At 51.9% G+C, this 24836-nt stretch overlaps 1 protein-coding gene and 1 long non-coding RNA gene across 6 annotated transcripts; one reads left to right on the forward strand and one right to left on the reverse strand.

The window, feature by feature from the left end:
* Positions 1-737: 737 nt before the first annotated feature.
* Positions 738-5686, reverse strand: OSM (oncostatin M). Of its 2 annotated transcripts, XM_046639644.1 has the most exons (3): positions 4911-5015; positions 3123-3256; positions 742-2512 (listed from the first exon to the last, which is right to left on the reverse strand). In XM_046639644.1, the coding sequence occupies exons 1-3, from the start codon at positions 4942-4944 to the stop codon at positions 1970-1972; spliced, it is 711 nt and encodes a 236-aa protein (XP_046495600.1). In that variant the 5' UTR covers positions 4945-5015; the 3' UTR covers positions 742-1969. The 2 variants fall into 2 exon arrangements, with proteins under 2 accessions (XP_046495599.1, XP_046495600.1); XM_046639643.1 differs by lacking the exon at positions 3123-3256 and having other exon boundaries at positions 738-2512; positions 4911-5686.
* On the forward strand, positions 4111-24734 carry LOC124226397 (uncharacterized). 4 transcript variants are annotated; one of them, XR_006885291.1, is made up of 5 exons: positions 4143-4373; positions 5130-5251; positions 11279-11565; positions 13327-13573; positions 24406-24734. It is a non-coding gene; the product is annotated as an uncharacterized LOC124226397 (long non-coding RNA). The 4 variants fall into 4 exon arrangements; XR_006885292.1 differs by lacking the exon at positions 24406-24734 and having other exon boundaries at positions 4111-4201; positions 13327-13779; XR_006885290.1 differs by lacking the exon at positions 24406-24734 and having other exon boundaries at positions 13327-13779.
* The last annotated feature ends 102 nt before the right edge of the window (positions 24735-24836 follow it).

The following is a 24836-nucleotide window of genomic DNA, read 5'->3' on the forward strand; positions in this document are numbered from 1 at the left end:
TGCCCTCAGGCTCTATTACATTGCTTGACTGCAATCTCAGATGCTTCTCTTGTTGTGGCTTGTCTGTTGTCTGTCTGCCCCCTCACTTGGGAGCTCTGTGCCACTAGGGACTCAGAAAATTGTCGGCTGAGTTCCAGAGGCTGAAGGGTAACAGAAAAATGCCCCGTCCCTGTGGGACCTGAATTCACACTGTGCATGCCCCCAGGAAATTTGCTCTGAGGGCGTGGGCAGGTGACTCAAACTCTCTGAGCCCCAGTCTTCTCACCTGCAGAGCGAATCCTATCTATTGCTGAGCATCCTGCACGGGGCTCTCCTCCACCCGGATGGTAAGTCCTTTTCCCAACTTGGCACCCAGTCCCAGGAAGCGAGGGTGCACAGGGACCGATCCGGGACAAGCTCATCCGCTTCTGTCAGCCCTTCCTTTGTAGTGGCTGCCCCAGCACATCACCAGCCTGTAAGTGTCCCTCCGGAGGAGGAGCCCTGAGCATCGTGAGGGAGCCCAGTTTTCAGGGGGCCAGATGGAAACCCTACCCCCCTGGGGCCCATCAGGAGGCAGGTTCAAGCACATACCAGGTCATAGGCTACGTGTGAGGCAGGACCTGTTATTAACCTGCTCATTTTGTACAACGCACACCAGCACACGTCCCCCCCGCCACACCCACAGGGGCCCAGAGCAATGCACACACTCCAGCCTTCCCCCCTCCTCACTCCCTCCCCAACTCCGACACCCTGGTCCCCAGCGTCCCCAATGAGACCTGTTCAGACACAACGAACGCCTTGTCTGTGTTTGAGACGCCCCCACAGTCAGAGCCCCCGGCTGACCGGGACGTGCGACTTCCCTTCCTGGACAGGGCAGGGACCTCCAGCCCAGTTCTCAGGTGGTGGCCACTTGTGGCCTTGCCATGTAGGGACCCCCCCTCTCCAAGAGGCCAGGCTCCTCCAAATCCTCTCCCCAAGGCAACAGAGAGACACAGGGGCTTTAGAAACCAGGCAAGTTTTAAATATATGTTGGCACAATATTAAGATTAAATACACATCATAAATAAGCCTTATAAATAGAAAACAGATAAAAATTGATAAATTAGTCATGTGCCTCCAAGGAAATGTCCCAGCAGCTTCTGGGACCCCCTCCAGGAGGGCAATGGTTTCAGCATGAGAAAATTCCACGATGTACCACCAGGGGGAGCAGCCAGGACCCCAGACCAGGAGCTTCTAGGTGCTGGGAAGAACAGAGACCTTGGGCTGCACCCCCTGTCCATTTGCCCTGTGTGTCCCAGTTCACGGAGAGAATTTGATATGCACCCTGTGTCACCAAGTCCCAGCAACTGACAGGTGGAGAAGGCTTTACACTGTCCCCAATCCCCTCAATTCACAAAGAGAAAACTGAGATTCAGAGAGGTAAAGTGGCCTACCTGAGGCCACACAGCGAATGAGAGGCTAAGCTGGGTTCCTTGCATCCCCCAGATCAGTGCTCCTTCCAGGAGCACTGCCTCTGTCACAGCTGCCTAAAGTGAGGTCCCCCAGACATCCAGGTGTCTGGCCTGAGACTGAGATGAGGCTCAGGAGGCCAGCTTGGGTCCTGACCTCCCCTTGGAACCGCGCCACCACAGAAAGGAGGAAGTCTGGGGGCAACAGCCCTGCAAGTCATGAGAGGGAAGGGCCGGCAGGCCTCTGGGGAGCGGAGCAGGGGGAGGGGTCAGTCTGGCCATGAGTCAGCCTGTGTCATCAGATCCCTGAATCAATGGAAAGTTGGCCCCTCGTGGCCTGACCCGACCGTCCCACCGGGACCGGGGAACTCAGGGCTGGGGGGTGCAATAGCCTGACCCTATCCCCCCAGCCTGGAGGAGGTAGACCCCTTAAAGTGCTTCTGAGAGGTGGGGAATGGAGAGGAGCAGGTTTGGAGGCCCCTGGGAGGTGCAGTCCTGGAGAGTGCCTGCTGGTCCTCCACTTGCCAGGGGAGCCCCCAAGGCTACCGGGGCAGCTGCCCCCTGGGCACGAGTCTCCGGCCTCTCCTGAAGAGTTGCACCCCCCGAGGCCCCTTCCGCAGGGCCAGGTGGCGGGGGCTATGTCTCCGGCTCCGGCGGGGGGTCTTCCCCCACTCCCGGAAGACCTGGCCTGCTGAGCCCATGAGGCGGTGGAAGCCGCTCAGGAACTGGCAGCCCTCCAACTTGTGCTGGAACGCGTCTGAGGCAGGGATGGGGGGTGGCGAGGCCCCTGGGCTTGCCTGAGTGGGCTTGGCCGTCTCCGAGGAGGCACGAAGCAGCTGGGACAGGCAGTGGATGTTGTTCTGGAACCCGCGGATGTTCATTGTCACCGTTAGCCAGTCCCGGGCTTTGGGGAAATCCTGCTGTAAAGCGGTCAACCTGTGCAAGGCCTGGCCCAGCGTGGCATTGAGGGTGCGCAGGAGGTCCCACCTGCTGAGCTCCCACAGGGCATCCTGGCTGGGGAACGCCCCGGGGCGCTCTTTGCAGAGTTTTCTCAGTTCAGACGTGTCCAGGCCTTGGAGGCGGATCTGGAGGGAAAGGAGAATCAGGGAGTGAGCTGGAGCCCCCGTCACACACAGACAAGTCTGCTCTGGTCAGCCTTGAAAGGCTACCTTCCGCATCCCCCATCCAGTCCTCCCATTGTACAGATCTGGAAACTGAGGCCTGAGAGGGGATAGGACTCCCGGGTCACTGCAGGCAAGGTCAGAGGGATGGTGTAGCTGGTGGGGGTAGCGCACAGGCAGTGATCGTGGTGGGGGGAGTGTTGGCAGGGAGGTGGCCGTGAGCTTCAGGAGGGTGGGACTCGTCTCGCTCACCCCTACATCTCCAGGGCCTAGAACAAGGCGCCTGGTAGGCGTGCAGTGAGCGTGCTGGACAGACTCGTGAGGCAGTGGCGATGGGGTTCGTGCTCCAGACCCACTGAGCTAGGGAAGATGCATCCTCTCCTTGGTGTCTCAGGGTTAGGCCTGAGATTCGATGTCGACCCTGGAATAACGTGGGGAGTCGGTTTCCCCACCCGCCCCATATTGAGTTGGGGTTGGGTGAGTGGGGGTTGGGCCTGATCCTCTCTGGGGCTCACTCCTGCTCTAACCCCAAAGTTGTCTGAGACTCAGATGCTAGCAGGGGCCAGGCGCTCACATAAGGGTCCAGGAGTAGGCTGGTGTCCTGCAGCAAGTCCGCCTGACTCTGGAGCTGCTGGAGGAGCCCTTGGTAGTTGGCCGAGCAGCTGCCCATGGCCGCTGTGCTCAGAAACAGGAGTCCGAGGACCAGACCTGGGGCAGAGAAGGGGATATCACCTGACTGGACAAGGAAACCACAGGGGGGCGGCTTTCAGAGGTGAGGCACCCAAGAGGGTCTTGGAGGTCGCAGCCCATCCCATCCTCCCGGGCCTTGTGCCTTCAAGGGCAGGCTGTGCACTGTGTGTGCACCGGAGCACCTGCCGGGCCGCTGCCACCTCCCCAGAGAGTCACTGTCCAGCACTGGAGACAGTGGCTGCGCTTCACCAAGGTGGCCTTTAAGACTTGGAGATTGTGGCGCCAGACAGGAACTCTGCGCCTGGGACTCCTGCAGCCTGAGGAGCTGAGGTGGGGCGGCCCATGTGGGGCTGCTCTCCGAAAGACCTCTGGACTATGGGACGCTACTGCCACAGGACCCTGGGCCCCCATCACAAACGCTGGCCCTCCATGCAGATGGGCTGGAGAGGCTGCATGCTGGGCGCCCCAGAGCAGCCTGGCACCCTGAGCTACGTCTACGGAACCAAAAGAGGCTGCCTTTCCATCCAAAGCTTCCGTCTGGAAAGGATGTGCGAGAGCATCCAGTCCATGCCCCCAGTTCACCAACAGGAAGACCAAGGTGCAGAAGGAGCAGGGTTGGCCAGGTCACACAAGGCCAGCCTGTCCCCTGAACTCTCATGCCCCTCCCTCCCCTCTCCATAAAGGGCCCCTTCTGTCAGGCCCACCAGGGAGGTGGTGAGCCCGTCAGAGCGTTCTGGGGGGCTGGCACAGTTACTGCTCACCCGCCTCCCCCCACCCCCACCCGCCAGGCACCGGCAGCCACGTGGTCGGAAGGGGCCTGTGGCGCAATGGCCCGGAAGGCAGTGACACCATGTTCCCTTCCTAAGAACCGTTTGGCCCCTTGGGGAAGACGCTGCTGGGGAGAGCCGAGGGGCTGGGCGCCCAGGCGCAGCAACCACAGGGCACCTGTGGACACCTCCCCAGGTATCTGCTGCTGGGCCTAGGCGGGGGGCCCGGGTGAGTGTGCTCCTGGGACTAGAGTGTCTGCCTGGGTGGGCACCCAGGTCTGTGCAAGGCTCAAGGGAGTAGCTGGCCACACACAGGTGTTGCGCTCCATCCACCGTGGAGACCCCGGGCTGCCTATGGGGGTTCTCAGGTTGGTGAGATTAAGGGCTCTGGATGATGTCACACGACTCTGTGTGCATGTCACCCTGTGGGTGTGGCTATGTGTGCTGTGTGATTACGTGGGCTCCAGGGCCCTGAGCCTGTCTGCGTCTGTCCATTCCAGACCCTGCGAATCAAGGCCAGAAGGAGGCCTCGCAGCCCCTCCAGACATTGCACCATTTTCCCGCTCAGCTTCTGCAGCTTTCTGCTCTGCCCAGCACATCTCCCACCTCCCTCCTGCTTCCCCAGCCTCTCCCCTAATCCGTCCCCTTCCCTCACTCCCTGGCTCCCAGAGTTGCCTCTACATCACCTCCCCTTGGAAGCCCTCCAGGGATACCCGTTTTCCACCCTGTAAAGTTGCTGTGGCCCCCTTTCTTTGCCTGACCTCCTGGCTCTCTCCCCTTCTTGACATCCTTTCTATCCGGTGCCCAGCCTCCCCAGCTCCTAGAGGACAGAGGGTGCCCCTGCTCCCCGCTGGCGTCTGTGGGCACAGCAAGCTGGTGCTAGCAGAGAGGAAGGAAGTACTTACTGAGCAGCATCCTCTGTGTAAGCTGTGCCCGCATGCTGGGTGCTCGAGCTCTTGCCCGTGCCTGTTGGGGGTGACACCTCCCGGCTGGGAGCCCTGCGGGCTGGCAGCCACTTTATGCCCGCTGGGGCGATTGGCCAACACCTCGTGAGGTGGGTGGGAAGGGGGAGGGGGAGGGCAGGCCTTCTGGGAACATGACCCCAAAAACCAAAGTTTCCACAGGCGGCCAATGGGCGCTGGGTGCGGTGGCATGCCTGCTCCTCCTCCTGTTTTCTTCGAATTCGTTCTTCGAGGTCAGCTCCACGCCCAAGGATGATGCAAACCGCAGCCTCAGCCTTCCTGGGGTAAGCTGGGAGCGAGGGGTCCATGCCATCTGCAGGAGGGCTATGCCCGGGATGGAGGGCAGAGGCTGCCACTGGGCACCTGGAGAGCCCGCGGGCCAGTCTCAGCCCAGGAGCCATTGGCCTCACAGGCCACAGTGGTTTGGGGCTGAGGGAGCGAGACATCTTCCTTCTTGGGTCCCCTTCCCGCCCTCCCGCGGGGCTGTTGGGACATCTGTGAGCGGAAACCACCGGGCTCTGGGCACAGAGCCAGACCCAGGCTGGCAGCCCTGAGATTGTGTTTCTGGCCCCAGGACCTGCATCCCCCCGTGGGGCTCCCGGCCATCTCCTTTCCTCCACCATGCACCCCACACACAGCCGGTCTTCCCCATCCCAGGCCCGCAGCCAGGCCCTTTCTCTACAGACAGAGTCCTTGGGGAGAACCGGGTGCTTGGGGCAAGAGAAACAGATCAGGATTCAAGCCTGCTGACATACTGTGTGACCAGAGTCACGTAATGTCTCTGGGCCTCACTTGTAAAATGAGGATTAGAAAAGCACTTCCCAGCCCACCTCGTGGCGCTGCTGCCGTCATGGACATAAAAGGCAAAAGTTCTTTGAAGGAAAAAGGAAAGATGAAAGTCTAGTTCCAAGTACTAACTGTCGGGGGGCGGGGTGGGGGGTGGAGGAGATGGGGAAGCTGTGAGCTCAGAGGGGAAGCCTGGGAGGGGGAGTCACTGCCATGACGGTTGGGGACCAAGTTTCACTTTCTCTGAAAGATAGTGATTGTGGGCTGGTCCCCTGCTTGCAGACTTCTGAGCGTCAGAATGAAAGGCCCTGGAGACTGCGCCTCCTTAGGCAACCTGCTGTTTCTTTGCGGAGTAAACTGAGGCCCAGGCAAGGGCAGACAAGGAGCAGAGGGCTGGCCCAGGCCTGAAAGAGAATCCTTGGCCTATACCCTCCGGAGCCTGGCAGGGAGGAGGGTGCCGGAAGGCTGGGGAGCTAGGGTGGGACGCCAGGGGGCTGCCAGGGAGCCTGAGCTGCTCCAGCTGGGGAGAGCCTTGGGCCCGTGGAGCCTGGACTAGGAAAGCGGAGGTGACCAGGAAGAGGAGGACCAGATGTGCATCTCTGCCCCAGCACCAATCTCAACCACCAAGGCTGTTACCTGCTATTCGCTCTATAAACATGCCCACCATCAGTCGTTTGTTCATTCAACAAACTTTTATTGGACCCTACTCACCTGCTAGTCCCTCTGTAGACACGCCACCATCAATCATTTATTCAGTCAACAAACTTTTATTTGGCCCTACTCTGTGCCAGCCACTCCCAGGTGCTGAGGAGCCAGCAGTGGACAAAACCAGACACACCCCCATGCCCAGGAGGCTACGCCTCCGCCCCCTCCCGGACTCCCTGGCACCCCGGCATGGCACTTACTGCATCATGCTCAATTTACCTCACCAGTACCACCCCCGAGGGCCAGTTCTGGATTCTCCTCCAGAGAGTGTCGCTTCTGCTGAATTCCTCATCTCTGTGCCCACCCCGACAAGGCTGCTTCCTGGGGCCCACGCCAAGCAGGATCCTTCTTCATTTCACATCCCTGACCTCATCTTGCAACAGCCCGGGGAGGAAGGGCGGCCGGCAGGGATGCCTCGGCTCCCTTGAATGAGGCAACTGAAGTGCAGAGCGGCTCGGGGCCTGCTCCGGGCAGGAGAGCCAGGGCTGGCTGGAGAGCTTCCTGACCCTCAGTGATGCCTGACCGACGTCCACATTCGGGGGACAGCCATGTGCCTTCACCTTGTCTCCCCCACGGTCCGTACTGTCTCCTCGTTTAAAAAGGCCTCTGAGCCCAGAGACACGAGGTTGCCGTGCATGGGAACATTTAAGAGGAGCAGGGCGTCCAAACCAGGGCTGTCAAATTCGAGACGATGCTCTGAGCGCTCGGCTCCTCGAGGGCCGTGTGCAAGCCCGGGGATCAGGGCCCCCGAAGGCAAGCAGAGCTTATGTATGAGTTCACCCGGGCTGCTGTAACGAAATAGCACAGACTGGGGGCTTAAGCAACGTGTTCTCTCGCAGTCCTGGAGCTAGGAGTCGGAGATCAAGGTGTCGGCAGGGTCGGTTTCATCCTGAGGCCTCTCTCCTTGGCTGGTAGATGATTGCCTTCTTCTCGTCTCCCCACATGGTGCCCCTGGGACTGTGTCCGCGTCCTAATCTCCTCTTCTTATAACACCGCCACTCATGCTGGATTGGGGTCTCCCCAATGACCTCAGTTTACCTTAATCACCTCTTTAAAGGCTCTGTCTGCAAATATAGCCCCATTTTGAGGTTCGAGGGGGTTTGGTCTTCAACATATGAAGTTGAGGGACACCTTTCAGCCCATAACCACTTGTAAGAGGAGGACACGGTCGGAGGGCTGCAGGGAATAGGGACACCGGAGGAGAGTCCAGAGGTGGGTGGGAGGGGGCAGACACTTGCGAGAGGACAGGGGTGGCCACAAAGTGAGGAGGCTCGGCTGCCCATCTGATCGAAGTGTGAGAGGAAGGTGCGTCAGCATTTCTGGTGAGGTCAGCACCCAGTGACGTCCCTCTTGCCAGCAGGAAAAGCTTGCAACACGGCCCAGCCAGTATAAATAGGCTCCCGACCACAGGACCCAGGCTGTCCCCTCAGCCTGGGCCACGTCAGCCAGGTCCGCGTGATTCGGAGGGGAAGAGACGACTGGCTTGGTTCCTCAGTACTGCTGTTTCCCCCCTTTCCGGCCCACCCTTCTGCTGCAGGGCCCTACCCCTTTAAATGCAAGGACAGGACCTGGGGTGGTCTGGGAGGCAGGTCAAAATTGGAGGCTGGAGGCTGCTCCCCTGGGTGGAGACAGTGGCCCCGACCTGCTGGGTGGGAGGCGGAGACCAACCTGCTCGTTAGCCCAGTGTTCTTGGCCAGGTCACATCCCCTTTCTGAGCCTCAATTTACCAAAACTTTGTAGACTTGGTGGGACAACTTAACAATCGAGAGACAAACAACCCAAATCAAAAATGGGCAAACGATTTGAATAGACATTTCTCCAAAACAGGCAGACAAATGGCCAATAAGCACCTGAAAACATGCTCAGCATCACCAGGCATCAGGGAAATGCAAATCAAAACCACAGTGAGCTTCATACCCACTAGGGTGGCTGTAATCAAAGGCAGACAACGACAAGAGCTGAAGACGACAGGGAGAAGCAGGAGCCCTGGCGTGCTGCTAGGGGAACGCCAAATGGTGCCACCACTCAGGAAGACAGTCCAGCAGCTCCTCAAACGGTTAAGCAGGGAGATGTCATAGACCCAGCTGCTCTGTGCCTGGGTATATACGCAAGAGAATTGAAAACACGTTTACACAAAAACTTGCACACAAATGTTCATTTATTTACAGTAGCCAAAAAGTGAAAGCAACTCAAATGTCCATCAACATGAATAAAAAAATTATGGTACATCCATACAGTAGAATATTATTCGGCCCTAAAAAGGAATGAGGTACTGATGGATGCTACAATGAGGATGGACCTCAAAGGCATTATGTTAAGTGAAAGAAGCCAGTCGCAAAAGGCTGCATATTGCATTATTCTGTTTATATAAAATGTACAGAAGAGGTAAATGCATAAAGACAGACAGTAGATTAGTGGTTGCCTGGGGATGGGGAGTGACAGCTAATGGGTATGGGATTTCTTCTGGGGTGATGAAAATGTTTTTGAATTAGATAGTGGTGATGGTTGCGCCATCTTGTGAATATACTAAAACTCAGTGAATTATACATATTCACATGATGCATTTGATGGTATGTGAATTATGTCTCGATTTTAAAAAACGCAGTGGCAAGCGCTACCTTGCAGGACGGTCCACATGATTCAGTGGATGATGTGCGCAAGCACCTGGCCCAGAGCAGGTGCTCGGTAAACACTCCCAGGCCAGCCTTGGGCAGACGCTGGCGCACATTTGCTTATGTCACAGGGCAGCTTTGAGGGTGGTTGGGAAAGATGGTGTTACATAAACTCTGGGGTGAGCAAGGCTCTCCCAGGGTCTTCCCGTGAGGTCAGTGAGGTCACACTGGCTAGGGGAATCCCTTGGCTCAAGACCTGCCACAGAATTCTTCTGGGACCTGGTGCGTCCACAAGAGTGGGAAGCCATATCTCCCCTGCACCAGTGGCTCCCCCAAACTGGGTGACTGATCCCCTTTTCAAGGGCCTGAACACCTATTCAGGGTGTTCAGCAGAGAGAGAGAGAGTAGAAACGCACTTTTGTGCAGGCACCGCTGACTGTCCGCTTCACACGAGCCATGTCCTCAGCCAGGCCTGCCACAGGGAACACCCAGGCCGAGGGAAGGAGGTGGGGCCGATGCGCCCACTCTGAGGTGGGAGGACCAGGAGACGAGGGTGCTGCCCAGCTGTCTGCAATCTGGCTGGCCTGGAAAGACCCCCACCCCTGGCCACGCTCTCTGAGTCCAGGGTCCTTTCTGAGAGATGAGGGGACAGGCAAGATGACCACAGAGGACCCACAACCCTACAGCCCCGTGGGGTCCCGTAGCAGCTCTAAGCACTGGGATGTCACTATAAATAAAAACAGCCCTAAACATTAGATAAGGAAGTCCAATAGAGTCCTGACTTTTCTCATGATGACCATCTACAATGGCTATTTTGAAACAGCACATTCTTGCCAAAAACGTTTCGGTGCCCCAGGCACACGCTGTCGGCCCAGTGATAATCAGGCACATTTCTGGAGTTCTTCTGGGTCCTGTGCTGAGCTCTGGGCATTTCACACAGGCTAGCTCATTCAATCCTGACAGCCACCTTTTGCAGCAGAAATTGTCTCCGTTCTGTAGCTGGGGAAACTGAGGCCTGAGAGGCGGGGCACTTGATGGAAGGTCACATAGCTGGGAGGGAGCAGGGACAACAAAAATGAAAACAAACATCTCTGATAGTGGGGAGATGGGAGACCTGCTCCCACAGGGGAGGCTGCCTGGGGCAAGGCACCGGCAGAAAAGGGCTTGGTGGAGGAGGCTGGTGTTTCTGCAGGTCTGGAAAGACAGCTGCATAAAAGGGACACTACCAATCCCACATGCAGAGGACTGCATGAGCTGACTGCAGGCTGTCCCGCTAGCAGGACAAAATAGGACCGGTTTAGAGACTGGCAAGTGTGGCTGAAGTCTAATAGAGGGAAGAAGTCAAGGAGGGAGGGGAAACGGAGTCACCCACAGAATGGCTTTCTGCCATTGCAGCCCCTCCAGAGGGCCTTGTACAACACAGCTGGTCCCACCCCCTTGCTTAAAACACTCTCCTAGCTTCCCGTTGCCACTCGGATAAGGCTAAAGTCATTACCACAGTCACCAGAACCTGCCTACCTCCCCAGGCTCACCCACACCTCTCTAGCCCACTGCCTTCTCTGACCTTCCTCAGTCCCTCAGGGAAGCCAAGCTCTCATCCCAGGGCCTTTGCACATGCTATTCCCACTGCCTGAACACTCCACCTACTGACCTGCAACCCAGACATCAAGGTCCAGTCCAAGCTTCACCCCTTAAGGGAAGCTTTCCCTGACCTTCTTCTACCTGAAGCTGGTCCCTCCCCCCACCGACCCTCCCAGAGTACCATGTACCCCTCTTTGTAGCACTCTTCAGAGTTGTAAACTTTACAACCTTGGGATTGTCTCCTCAGCCAGATTGTAAATTCCAAGAGGGCGTGCACTGTGGTGGTGGCTCCCCATCGCCTCCCTGGAGCACAGCACAGGCCCCGGAATACAGGAGGTGCTCAATAAATCCTCAGAGATGTGTCCCCATTGCACATCTAGTGCACCTGCAGCCAGGCCTCCAAAGGCGCAGGCCCCCTCGCTGCCTGGCGGGAGCAGGTTCTCTTGGAGCCTTTCCCCTGTCCTCTCCTGGTCGCCTCTTCCCAAGAAAATCAGAATCGTAGCTCTCACAACCCACCCAAGCACGTGATCTGTTTTTTAGGAAGCCTTGATTTTAAAGATGCTGACTTTTGCTTTTATGATAATTTTTCTAAAGCGAATTCAGAATGTATCCTTTCACCCACTGCAGATTTCAACACCTTCCTGGAAATTAAACTGAAAAAGAAAAAAAACAAGGCTTTTCTTCTGCTTCCTTTAAAGAATTCACTTCAGAATGAATTCCACAGAAGCGACACCTGAGAGCCTCAGAGAAGGGGAACAGTCTTCACTCGAGGGGACAATCCCACATTTTGCAGAAACAGATGGATCACGGTGCCTTTGCAGTCCTCGTTCAACCTATATCTAAGTAACTCGCTATGTGTGTCAGACTCCAGTCTAGGCGCGGGAATCAATGGGCAAGAAAGACAAGGCTTACAGGTGAGCGCAGTGACTATGAGTGGCTTTTGATATCCAGGTTTTGAAGGGGAATAAACACACATGCCAGCATCCAGCACAGGCAGGGCCCTGGGAGGCCCATTTGTCAGGCTGCCCGTTTCCTGCCCCAGGCCACAGGAGGGGCGCCCACCCAGCCTGGCCTTCGTGCTACCCTAGGGTCTAGCCAGGCACCTGTGTCCTGAGCAGGGTCAACAAAATCCTTCCTCAGGACTCCTGTCGGCCCCAGGAGACAGGCCTCCCTGACGTGGCTGGGGTTTCTGAGCCAGGATGTCGCCAGCCTGGTGCTGTGAAAAGCTACCTTCCCCAACTCCACAGGGTGGGGGTGAGGTCCTGCCGAGCATGAGAACATGGCCTGAGCAGCCAGGGAGGCCAGTGATTTCCCGGCGTCCCTGGTCCCCGCTTGAAGCCAGGGCCGACCAGACGGCGTGTCCCAGCTACACAGGACATGATGCCAGTCTCTTTTCTGCTAGTTGAGCTGGTTTCCCAGCACTTGCCGCCGGGAGTCCGTCACCCTGCACAAGCATGAAAATATGGGCAGGACGGGCGGAGGGCCTGGAGGGAGGAAGTGGGACGGGCCTTCTCTTGCTGCCAGCTGCACAGACACAGGACATGCAGCAAAAACTTGGAAACTTTGCTCAACAGAGAGGGCAGCTGAAGAAAGACAGGCAGAGCCAGCCAGGGTCCCTGTGGGGCTGTCTGCAAATGACAGCCCTGGTCCCGAGGGGAAGCTGGGGACACAGAGGCAGGCCTCACTTGCAACGATGCCAATTACCAGGCTGGAGGAAGTAACCTGAGACAGGCACTGGAAAGACCTGCCTTGTTTCCCCTCTCACTCTTGGGGAGATGCCAAGGAAACTCTGGGCGTTTATCTTTTTTAAAAAAGTGTTTTGTGAGGAAGATTGGCCCTGAGCTAACATCTGTGCTAATCTTCCTCTATTTTGTATGTGGGACACCGCCACAGCATGGCTTGATGAGTGGTGCTAGCTCCACACCTGGGTTCTGAACCTGTGAAACCCAGGCCACTGGAGCGGAGCACGTGAACTTAACCACCACACCACTGGGCCGGCCCCTGTGGGCATTTATCTTGATATGAAAAAAAAGAAACAAATCCTGCAGCTTCAAGGGGAGAAAAGGCCATTAAAGTTTGCTCTCTCTAAGGGTCTACTGGTAGCCATTCAATGGGTGATGCGGTGTGACCATCTGGGGCCAGGTCATCCTGCCCACAGAGCATGTAAGGAACACCAATGCAGAGCACCCCCACAGTCAAGAAGGCATAGCTTAATAGGCCAAAGGTGGGAACAACCCAAATGTCCATCTATGGATAATGGGTAAAAAATGTGGTATGTCCAAATAATGGAACATCATTTAGCCACGAAAAGGAATGAAGTGCTGACATGTGTTACCTCCTGGATATACCTCAAAAACTTTATGCTGAATCAAAGAAGCTAGACGCCAAATGACACATATTGTATAATTCCACGTATATGAAATGTCCAGAATAGGGAAGTGCATAGAGACAGAATGCAGATTGGTGGTTTTCAGGGGCTGGAGGGAAGGGGAATGGGGAGTGATAGCTAATGGGTATGGGGTCTCCTTTGAGGTGATGAAAATGTTTTGGAACTAGATAGAGGTGATGGTTACACAACATTGTGAATGTGCTAAATGCTACTTAGTTATTCACTCTAAAATGGTTCATTTTATATTATGTGAATTTCACCTCAATTAAAACAATTCTTTTTTAAGGGCAGAGCTTGGATTGCTGGGAAGATGGCCGTGTAGGAGGACTCTGAACTCACCTCCTCCCAAGGACACAACAAATTTACAACTCCTCTTGGAATAATGACCCCTGAGAGAGAACTGAAAGCTGGGTAAAAAGAACCCCACAACCTCTCAACAGTGCTGACTGAGGTGGAAGAGGCAGAAATTCCTTTCTGCAGAAGAAAAAGCCACATTCTAGTCGTGGTGCTTCCTGGCCAGGAGCAATCTGAAGGTACAAAGCCTTCCCTGGGGGAATGCGGGATCTGAGTGGGAGAGCTTTGCCACAGTAAGCAGCTTTTGGACTCAGCACAACCAAGACAAATGTCATAATATCCGGCTTTGCTGGCTATTAGCAACAATGGGAATACCCCGAGAAAAGCTATCAAACATAAGAGAAAGAAAAGTCTGCTCTCAAAGGGCCCATGCACAAATTTACCCATTTCGGAAAGCAACCTAAAGTCACCAAAAAGGTACACAGTCCTTTGGTGAAAAGAGACTCACTTGATGGGCTCTGGGCACATCTCAGTGAGAGGTGAGACCTCCTTAGTACAGGTATGCTGACACAGATGCTGGCAGACACCACTGGAGTTCTTGCCCTGGCCTATTAGTGCAGGGGTCTGCCCCACCCACTAGAGCACTGATTTAATCCAGCTCAGCTAGGGCAGGCAGCCCACCCTAGGGACTGGCTCCGCCCAACAGCAAGCCCTCGGGCAATGTGTGGGCCTGCATACACAGGGTGTATGGGACCTCTGTAGCCAGGTGAGTGGGTCTGCCTCTGGGGAGCAAGCCATGAGCAAGCGGTGGGGCTGTGTTGGCAGAGTGTGTGGGGCCTCTGCAGCGGAGTGAGTGGGACTGCTTCTGTGGGTTGGGGCATGCGGATGCGGCAGGACTATGTTGATGGGGTATGCAGGCCTGTGGGTGGTGGGGGTGGTCAGCTGCAGCAGACCTGTGCTTCCCAAACAGCCACACAGGGGATCAGCCCCACCCTCCAACACCTGAAGGCCAGCCCCACCCAGCTGAAATCCTGAGAGAGCTGATAACAGCCTTGTAGGCCCCCCGAGCCTAGAAATCAGCCACACTGGAGGCCTACTCACTTAACAGAAAAACTGCAGCAGGAACATGCTATAAGACTTTGCGCCAACTGTGCTGGGGCTCCCCATGCCTGATAAAGTGACTGTAGGATCCACAGCAGTCACACGCAGCTGAGCATTACAATCAGCCAGCCAGGGGAACAGCCTAGCCTCCCCCTGCACCTGCAGCAAGAGCAACCCTGCCACAACAGAAGGACACACGCACACATGTAGCCCACACAGGGGACAGTCCTGGAAAATTTGGAACTGGTGATGAGAGGGAAGCACACTGCTGGGACTTATAAGGCATCTCTTACATAAGGTCACCTCTCCAAGATTGGGAGATGTAGCTGTCATACTTAATACATAGATATAAACACAGAGAAAGAGGCAAATGAGGAAACAAAGGAATATGTTCCAAGTAAGGGAACAGGACAAATCTTCAGAAAAAGAACTAAATGAAACAGAGATAAATGATCTACCTGATAAAGAGTACAAACTAATAGTCATAAGGATGCTCACTGATCTCCGGAGAAGAATGGATGAATTCAGTGAGAACTTCAACAAAAAACTGGAAAATACAAAAAGGAACCAATCAGAAATGAAGAATATAATAATGGAAATGAAAAAGTCACTAGAGGGACTCAATAGCAGAGTAGAAGATACAGAAGAACAGATCAGCAAGCTGGACAAAAGACTAGAGGAAATCACCCAAGCTGAACAGATAAAAGAAAAAAGAATTAGGGGCCAGCCTGGTGGCGCAGCGGTTAAGTGCGCACATTCTGCTTCAGGCGGCCCGGGGTTCACCGGTTTGGATCCCGGGTGCGGACATGGCACCGCTTTGCAAAGCCATGCTGTGGTAGGCATCCCATGTATAAAGTAGAGGAAGATGGGCACGGATGTTAGCTCAGGGCCAGTCTTCCTCAGCAAAAACAGAAGGATTGGCAGCAGATGTTAGCTCAGGGCTGATCTTCCTCAAAAAAAAAAAAAAAAAGAATTAAAAAGAACAAGGACAGTCTCAGGGACCTCTGGGACAACATCATGCACACTAACATCCATATAATAGGTGTCCCAGAAGAAGAAGAGAGAGATAAGGGGGCAGAGAGTCTATTTGAAGAAATAATAGCTGAAAAATTTCCTAACCTAAGGAAGAAAACAGACATCCAGGTACAGGAAGCATAAAGAGCACCAAACAAAGTAAACCCAAAAAGGCCCACACCAAGACACATTATAATTAAAATGACAAGAATTGATAAAGAGAGAATCCTATTAGCTGAAAGAGAAAGGCAACAAGTTACATACAAGGAAACCTCATAAGCCAATGACTTCTGCTATGACTTCTCAGCAGGAATCTTACAGGCTAGAAGGGGGCAGCACAAGATATTTAAGGTGCCAAAAGGAAAAAACCCACAGCCAGGAATACTCTATCTAGTAAGGTTATGATTCAGAATGGAAGGAGAGATAAAGAGTTTTCCAGACAAGCAAAAACTAAAGGAGTTTATCACCAAGAAACCAGTCTTACAAGAAATGCTAAAGGGACTTATTTAAATGGAAAAGAAAAGACCACAAATAGGAATAAGAAAATTATATATATAAAAAAAACCTCCAGAAAACCAGAAACAATAAAATCACTGGTAAAGGCAAATATATAGTAAAGGTAGCAGATCAACAACCTATGAAACTAATATGAAGGTCAAAATACAAAAGTACTTATTTCTATTATCTATTTCCATGATAAGAGAGTAACAGATACACACACACACAAAGAGGTTAAATACGATATCAAAAACATAAAATGTGGGAGGAGGGGAGTAAAAGAGTAGAGCTTTTAGCAAGAAGTCAAACCTAAGAGACCATCAACTTAATATAGAGTGCTATATATGTAGCTTATTATATCTGAACCTCATGGTAATCACAAACCAGAAACCTATCATAAATACACAGAAAATTAAGAGAAAGGAACCCAAACATAATACTAAAGAAAACCATCAAACCACAAGGGAACAGACCAAGAGAAGAAGAAAGGAACAGAGAAGAACTATTAAAACACCCCCAAAAAAGGTAACAAAATAGGGGCTGGCCCCGTGGCCGAGTGGTTAAGTTCGCGCGCTCCGCTGCAGGCGGCCCAGTGTTTCGTTAGTTCGAATCCTGGGTGTGGACATGGCACTGCTCATCAGACCACGCTGAGGCAGCGTCCCACATGCCACAACTAGAAGGACCCACAACGAAGAATACACAACTATGTACCGAGGGGCTTTGGGGAGAAAAAGGAAAAAATAAAATCTTTAAAAAAAAAAAAGGTAACAAAATAGCAATAAGTACATACTTATCAATAGCTACATGAAATGTCAATGGACTAAATGCTCCAATCAAAAGACATAGGGTAGCTGATTGGATAAAAAACAAGACCCATATATATGCTGCATACAAGAGACACATGTCAGACTAAAGACAGAAACTGAAAGTGGAGGGATGGAAACAGATACTCCATGCAAATGGCAAAGAAAAGAAAGCTGGGGTAGAAACACTTACAACAGACAAAATAGACTTTAAAACAAAAACTGTAACAAGAGACAAAGAAGGGCACTACATAATGATAAAGGTAACAATCCAACAAGAGGATGTAACACTTGTAAACATCTATACACCCAACATAGGAGCACCTACTATATTAAGCAATTATTAACAGACATAAAAAGAGAAAAAGACAGTGACACAGCAGGGGACTTTAACACTCCACTTACATCAATGAATAGATCATCCAAACAGAAGATCAATAAGGAAATATTGTCCTTAAATGACACATTAGACCAGATAACTTAGTAGATATATACAGAACATTCCATCTAAAAACCACAGAATACACATTCTTTTCAAATGCACATGGAACATCCTCCAGGACTGATCACATATTAGGCCACAAAACAAGTCTCAATAAATTTAAGAAGATTCAAGTAATACCAAGCATCTTTTCTGACCACAAAGATATGAAACTAGAAATCAACTACAGGAAGAATGTTGGAAAAGACACAAATATGTGGAGATGAAACAAAATGCTACTGAACAACAATTGGGTCAATGAAGAAATCAAAGGAGAAATCAAAAAATACCTGGAGATAAATGAAAATGAAAATACAACATGTCAAAATTTATGGGATGTAGCAAAAGCCATTCCAAGAGGTAAGTTTATAGCAATACCCGCTTACCTCAACGAACAAGAAAAATCTCAAATAAACAATCTAACAGTGCACCTAAAGGAACTGGAAAAAGAAGAGCAAAGCCCAAAATCAGTAGAAAAAGGAAATAATAAAAATCAGAGCAGAAATAAATGAAATAGAGACTTAAAAACAATAGAAAAAAATCAATGAAAGTAAGAGCTGGTTCTTTGAAAAGATAAACAAAATTGACAAACCCTTAGCTAGGCTCACCAAGAAAAAAACAGAGAAGGCTCAAATAAACAAAATCAGAAATGAAAGAGTAGAAATTACAACAGATACCTCAGAAATACAAAAGGTTATAAGAAAATACTATGAAAAGCTATACGCCAACGAATTGGATAATCTAGAAGAAATGGATAAATTCTTAGAATCATACAACCTTTAAAAACTGAATCAAGAAGAAATAGAGAATTTGAATAGACCAATCACCGGTAAGGAGATCGAAACAGTAATCTAAAACCTTCTGAAAAATAAAAGTCCAGGAACAGACAGCTTCCCTGGTGAATTCTACCACACATTCAAAGACTTAATACCTATCCTTCTCAAACTCTTGCAAAAAATTGAAGAGGAGGGGAGGCTTCCTAACTCATTCTACAAGGCCAACATGATACTGATACCAAGACCAGACAAGGACAACACAAAAAAAGAAAATTACAGGCCAATATCACTGATGAACATCAATGCAAACATCTTCAACAAAATACTAGGAATTCGAATACAATAATACATTAAAAAGATCATCCACCGTGATCAAGTGGGATTTATTCCAGGGATGCAGGGATGGTTCAACATCTGCAAATCAATCAATGTGATACACCACATTAACAAAATGAAGAATAAAAATCTCATGATCATCTCAATAGATGCAGAGAAAGCATTTGACAAGATACAGTATCCATTTATGATAAGAACTCTGAATAAAATGGGTCTAGAAGGAAAGTACCTCACCATAATAGAGGCCATATATGACAAACCCACAGACAAGATCATATTCAACAGAGAAAAACTGAAAACTACCCCTTTAAGAACAGGAACAAGACAAGGATGCCCACTTTTACCACTCTTATTGGAAGCGAGATCAATCAGGCAAGAAGAAGAAACAAAAGGGATCCAAATTGGAAAGGAAGAAGTGAAACTGTCACTATTTGCAGATAATATGACTTTATATATAGAAAACCCTAAGAATCCACCAAAAAACTTTTGGAAATAATAAATGAATACGGTAAAGTTGCAGGATACAAAATCAGCATACAAAAATCAGTTGTGTTTCTATACGCTAACAACAAAGTAGCAGAAAGAGAAATTAAGAATACAGTCCCATTTACAATTGCAACAAAAAGAATAAAATACCTTGGAATAAATTTAACCAAAGAGGTGAAAGACCTATACACTGAAAACTATAAAACATTGTTGAAAGAAATGAAAGAAGACACAAAGAAATGGAAAGATATTCTGTGGTTGTGGATTGGAAGTATTAACACAGTTAAAATGTCCATACTTCCTAAAGCAATCTACAGATTCAGTGTAATCCCTATCAAAGTTCCAAAAGCATTTTTCACAGAAATAGAACAAAGAATCCTAAAATCAACAAAAGACCCTGAATAGCCAAAGGAATCCTGAGAAAAAAGAACAAAGCTGGAGGTATCACACTGCCTGATTTCAAAATATACTACAAAGCCATAGTAACCAAAACAGCATGGTACTGGCACAAAAACAGACACACAGATCAATGGAACAGAATCGAGAGCCCAGAAATAAACTCACACATTTATGGACAGCTGATTTCAACAAGGGAGCCAACAACATACAATGAAGGAAAGTCTCTTCAATATATGGTGTTGGGAAAACTGGACAGCCACATGCAAAAGAATGAAAGTAGACCATTATCTTACACTATACACAAAAATTAACTCAAGATGGACTAAAGACTTGAATGTAAGATCTGAAACCGTAAAACTTCTACAAGAAAACATAGGTGGGGGGCTGGCCCAGTGGCGCAGTGGTTAAGAGCGCACGTGCCGCTTCGGTGGCCCAGGGTTCGCTGGTTGAGATCCCGGGCACAGACATGGCACTGCTTGGCAAGCCATGCTGTGGTAGGCGTCCCACATACAAAGTGGAGGAAGATGGGCACGGATGTTAGCTCAGGGCCAGCCTTCCTCAGCAAAAAAAAGAGGAGGATTGGCAGCAGATGTTAGCTCAGGGCTAATCTTCCTCAAAAAAAACATGAAAGAAAGAAAAAAGAAAACATAGGCAGTCCTCTCTTCAACACTGGTCTTAGCAGCATATTTTCAAGTGCCATGTCTGACCAGGCAAGGGAAACAATAGAAAAAATAAGCAAATGGGACTACATCAAACTAAAAAGCTTCTGCACAGCAAAGGAAACCATCAACAAAACAAAAAGACAACCTAACAATTGGGAGAAAATATTTGCAAACCATCTATCTGATAAGGGGTTAATATTCAAAATATACAAAGAACTCATACATCTCAACAACAAAAAAACTAACAACTCAATTAAAAAATGGGCAAAAGATCTGAACAGAGATTTTTCTGAAGAAGATACACAGCTGGCCAGCAGGCACATGAAAGATTGTTCAACATCACTAATTATCAGAGAAATGCAAGTCAAAACTACAATGAGATATCACCTCACACCTGTCAGAATAGCTATATTAACAAGAAATAACATGTTGGAGAGGCTGTGAAGAAAAGGGAACTCCCATACACTGCTCGTGGGAGTGCAGACTGGTGAAGCCACTATGGAAAACAATACGGAGATGCCTCAAACAATTAAGAATAGAACTACCATATGATCCAGCTATTCCACGGCTTTGTATTTATCCAAAGAACGTGAAAACATGAATGCATAAAGATATATGCACCCCTATGTTCAATGTGGCATTATTCACAATAGCCAAAACTTGGAAGCAACCTAGGTGCCCATCAAGGGACGAATGGATAAAAAAGATGTGGTATATATACACAATGGAATACTACTCAGCCATAAAAAAGGCTGAAATCTTGCCATTTGCAACAACATGGATGGACCTTGACGGTATTATGCTAAGTGGAATAAGTCAGAGGGAGAAAGTCAAATACAGTATAATCTCACTCATAAACAGAAAATAAAAACAACAACAAACACACACATAGAGACAAAGATTGGATTAGTGGTTACCAGAGGGGAAGGGGGGAGGGAGGAGGGCAAAAGGGGTGGTTAGGCACATGTGTGTGGTGATGGATGGTAATTAGTCTTTGGGTGGTGAACATGATGTCATCCACACAGAAATTGAAATATAATGCTGTACACCTGAAATTTATATAATGTTGTAAACCAGTGTTACCGCAATATAAAAAAGAGGGCAGAGCTTAAAACCACAGCAACCCCAGGAAAACCAAGGGGCTGTAAAAGGACAGGGGAGTCAGAGGGCACCCCATGGCCCCTCCTGTGTTACTGCCTGGTTAGCACCTGTCCAAGGGCTCTTGTTTGTCGACTTAGAAAAGACTGACTTCAACTTAAAGGCCAGGGCGAGCCAGCTCAGGACAGGGCCTGGAAGCTGCCAGGAGGGGAAGCCCCTGGCTTTGGGAAAGAGCAAGTCTAGGGCGAGGCACCGAATGGCAGGGCAGCCAGAAGAGCCAGTGCAGGCCAGCAGGTCTCAAAGACAGGGGTGGGGGGTGCTGCTGAAGGCTGGTGACGGGGGAGCAGCAGAGGTGGGGAGTGAGGCGACATGCCAGGGCTATGCTGAGGAAAATGTGCTTGTGCAGACAGACTAGAGGGACACCGAGGCAAGGAGATCAGCGGGGAGTCGGGGGCAGTGACGCAGGCAAGGACAACCGTGGGTTGAATCAGAGCCCTGGGAAGTGTGGGGCACCAGGCTGTGGAGGGCTCTGGGGCTGGGGGGCCGGGCTGGGTCTCTGTGTCATGGCAGGGGGCCCGGGCTGAGGGGCTCATGCACAGTACACACACAGGCACAGATGCACACCCCAGTCACACACACAGGACATGTGCAGAGGTGGAGCCAGGCACACAGCTCATGTTCATACTAGCGTAATCGGACGCACATACAGCCACAGACATTCAGACCAACACAGATGCACAAGTGCACACTGGGACACATTGACACTTAGATACACATGTAGGCAGGCACACACACTTTCTGGCCAAAACAGACTTGTCTGTAGAGATGCACGCGAAGGCCTCCCCTGACCGTGAGTGCAGTCCTGCACACACACACACACATCCACCTGGCACTGGGACCAACCCCCCGGGATGGCAGCTCTGGGCACTCCCATTTGAGGCAGCCTTGACTCAAACTCCAGCACCAGGGCCCGCCTGGGAAAGAGAAACAAACCATGGCCATACCCAACACACCCACCAGCCCAGCCCAGGGTCAGGGAGGAGCCAGGGCCAGGCCTCCCGTGCCTGCCCACGCACTCGCACTCGTTGCCACCAGCGGCAGACACCCAGCCACCTACGCAGACAGCTAGGATTGCGAGGGATCTTGCAAAATCGTCCCGTCCCTCAGGGTTCAGCTAAAGTTCCCTCAGGGAACTTCCCCAGGCTCCTGTGGGCACTATTAACTTTCTTTTTGAGTTCTGGTTCTGCCACGCCCAGCTGTGTGACCTTGGGTAAGTCATTTCACCTCCCTGTGCTTCATTTCCCCTGTGTAAAAGGGGGATAATGGGAGTGTGTGTTGAATACGTGAATTAATAGTGTACACCCTTCTCTCTCCTCCCCACACACAGATGTGAAAGGCAGCTCCCCTGTGCTCAGTCAGCCAGCTGCAGATGGGGCTCCCCCGTCCTGCCTCCCACTTGGTCCCTTCCCACTAGTGAGATCCTGGGGGCGGGCGGAACATCGAGAGGGCATGGGTTTATTCTCCCCTCTACACAGCATCAAGAAGCCAGCTTTGGAGCAACTTGGCAAACATGGGACCAGGCGGCCCTGCCTGGCAGGGGTGGGGATGAGGCCTTTAAACCCTGAATTTCTCCTTAAATGTCTTCGAGAAGGACTTAAGAGCTCACTTTCTCTATATGGGCATGAAGATCAGAAAGGATGGAAATGAGCCGCTGACGCTCCCCGCCTGAGGTTTCCTCCTCTCCTGTCCCCACCCACCCAGGTCCATATCCTCCCAGGAGATGCCAGAATCCGAGCTGGCGGGCGGAGGGCTGGGAGCATGTTCCCACTGCCTGGTGGACCATGGCAGGGCCCTCCCCAAGCACAGGCTGCCATCTTTATGAGGATGGGCACTCAGGCGCTGTGGTCTGCAGCCTGACCCTCACACCCAGGGGTGGCTGTGCTGATGTGGACAGGTGGACCAGGGATCCTAGGGCTGGGAGGACAAGGACATGGGCTGTGTGCCAGCGAGTGCCCCCAACCTCGGTTATGAATGACCCAAGCTGAACCCAACCCCAGGTCTGGGCTGACCAGACTGAGTTCCTCTGCCCTGGGACTCCTGGGGGCCTGGGTGGGACGAGGAGGTCGTTCTGTGAGCCCCCACCTAAGCCTGGGATAGCCCAAGGCCCATCTGTCTGATGGCACCCAGAGCATCAACTGCATGTGAGGTCCAGGGTCACATCCCCTTCTAAGCCGAGTGCTCCCCAGGCACCTCCCAAGCCCTGTGCCTGACCCTAGGTGGGTCTCGGTCTCCTTGGCACTCCCAGAGCAGATCTCCCATCTGTAACCTGCTGAAGGCCGAGAGCTAGCCCAGTGACCCCCAGGGACCCTAATACCCTGGGAGCTAAAACCTCTCCACAAAGACTCGCACACATGTGGCAAAGAGACACGTGTGGGCATGATGACCATTAGGCCTGGGTCCAAGCCCGACCAGCCCACTAGAGTGTGATTGTGGCCCCTCCAACCCAGGCCAGAACTGAGGGCAGCCCCAAGAACTAACCGATGGCGGGTTAGAGCCTGGTTTGAGGGACCAGGTGAGGACCAATGACTTGAAAAGCCAGGAGGACTAAAACACCCAAATCGGGCAGTGACTCACAAGCAGACAGACCCCCAGAGCTGGACATGGGGCTAGGAGCTCTCTAGCTGCAGGTCAGGAAACCCTAAGAATTCTGGTTCTAAAGCCCCCACCTCAGCCCAGGGCATCCCTGGAGCCAGGGTCCATGGTGGGCCCTCCACAGAAAGGAGCAGTAACTCCCCTCAATCCCAAAAGACGAACTACAAAGAAACACCCCCTACCCAGGGCCAAGAAGTAGAGAGTCCTGAAGGAGCCGCCTCCTAGGTCTCAATGCACATGGGGAAACTGAGGCTGAGGGGAAGGGGCTGGCCCCAGGGTCCCCAACAGCTCACTCACCTGGCTGAGATGTGCTCTCTGCTCCTCTGATCTGCTCGGGTTCCCAAGGGCAGGGTGGGCGCACTGCCAGAGGCCTGGCCCCGGTCTGGCTTTTCTGGGGAGCCGCCACAACCTCCAAGTACGCCGAAGTCACACCCTTCTTCCCTTCTTGAGTGCGGGTGAGTCTGGGCTGAGGGAACCTGATAACCTCCCTGGCACATCTGCAGGGCCCCATCGGGCCACAGTGGAATCCCAGCCTCACGGAGCAGGGAGGCGGCCCCTCTGTGACAGGAAACCTGGGCCCAGATGTGCTGAGCTCTGGCCCACGCAGGCAGCCATCAGGGGCAGAGCGGGCTCCAGGTAGCCTCTAGGACCCTGTCCTGTCCTCCTGGCCAGGGGAAGCCGAGGTCCCCACTCTGGCTGGCCCCTTCTCACGACTGCTCCAGGACAGCCCTCGTACCCAGAAGTGACTGATCTCTTGGCCAACAGGGACTCCTGTGAGGGACAGCCAGAACTGACGTGGTCCAAAAGAAAGCAGGCAGCAGCCTGGAAGAAAGGCGCTTTAGGGTCCTCCTTGAGGGTGTTTTGCAACAGGCCAGCCATACTCAAGGTGGCAAGGGAGGCTGGCAGTCTCTGCCCATGTTCAGAACCTTCTGGGCTATTCCAGAAGCAGCAAGGAATGAAGAAAAAGCCCGGACTCAGAGCCAGGCAGCCCTGGATGTGACCTTGGATAAATCACTTCAGCTCTTGAAGCCCTGGTTCCTCATCTGGAAAATGGCGATGGTTGACGTACCACTCTCTTGGTGAAAAGTGAGGGAGGTGACGTGAGACCAGCCCTTAGCCAGCTACACGGAGAGAGACCAGAACCTTAGGCTGAGGCCACGAGGAGCAGCAGAGCAGCCGCGGCTGAGGCTCAGACG

The sequence above is a fragment of the Equus quagga genome, chromosome 15 (assembly GCF_021613505.1).
Source record: "Equus quagga isolate Etosha38 chromosome 15, UCLA_HA_Equagga_1.0, whole genome shotgun sequence".
Taxonomy (NCBI): domain Eukaryota; kingdom Metazoa; phylum Chordata; class Mammalia; order Perissodactyla; family Equidae; genus Equus; species Equus quagga.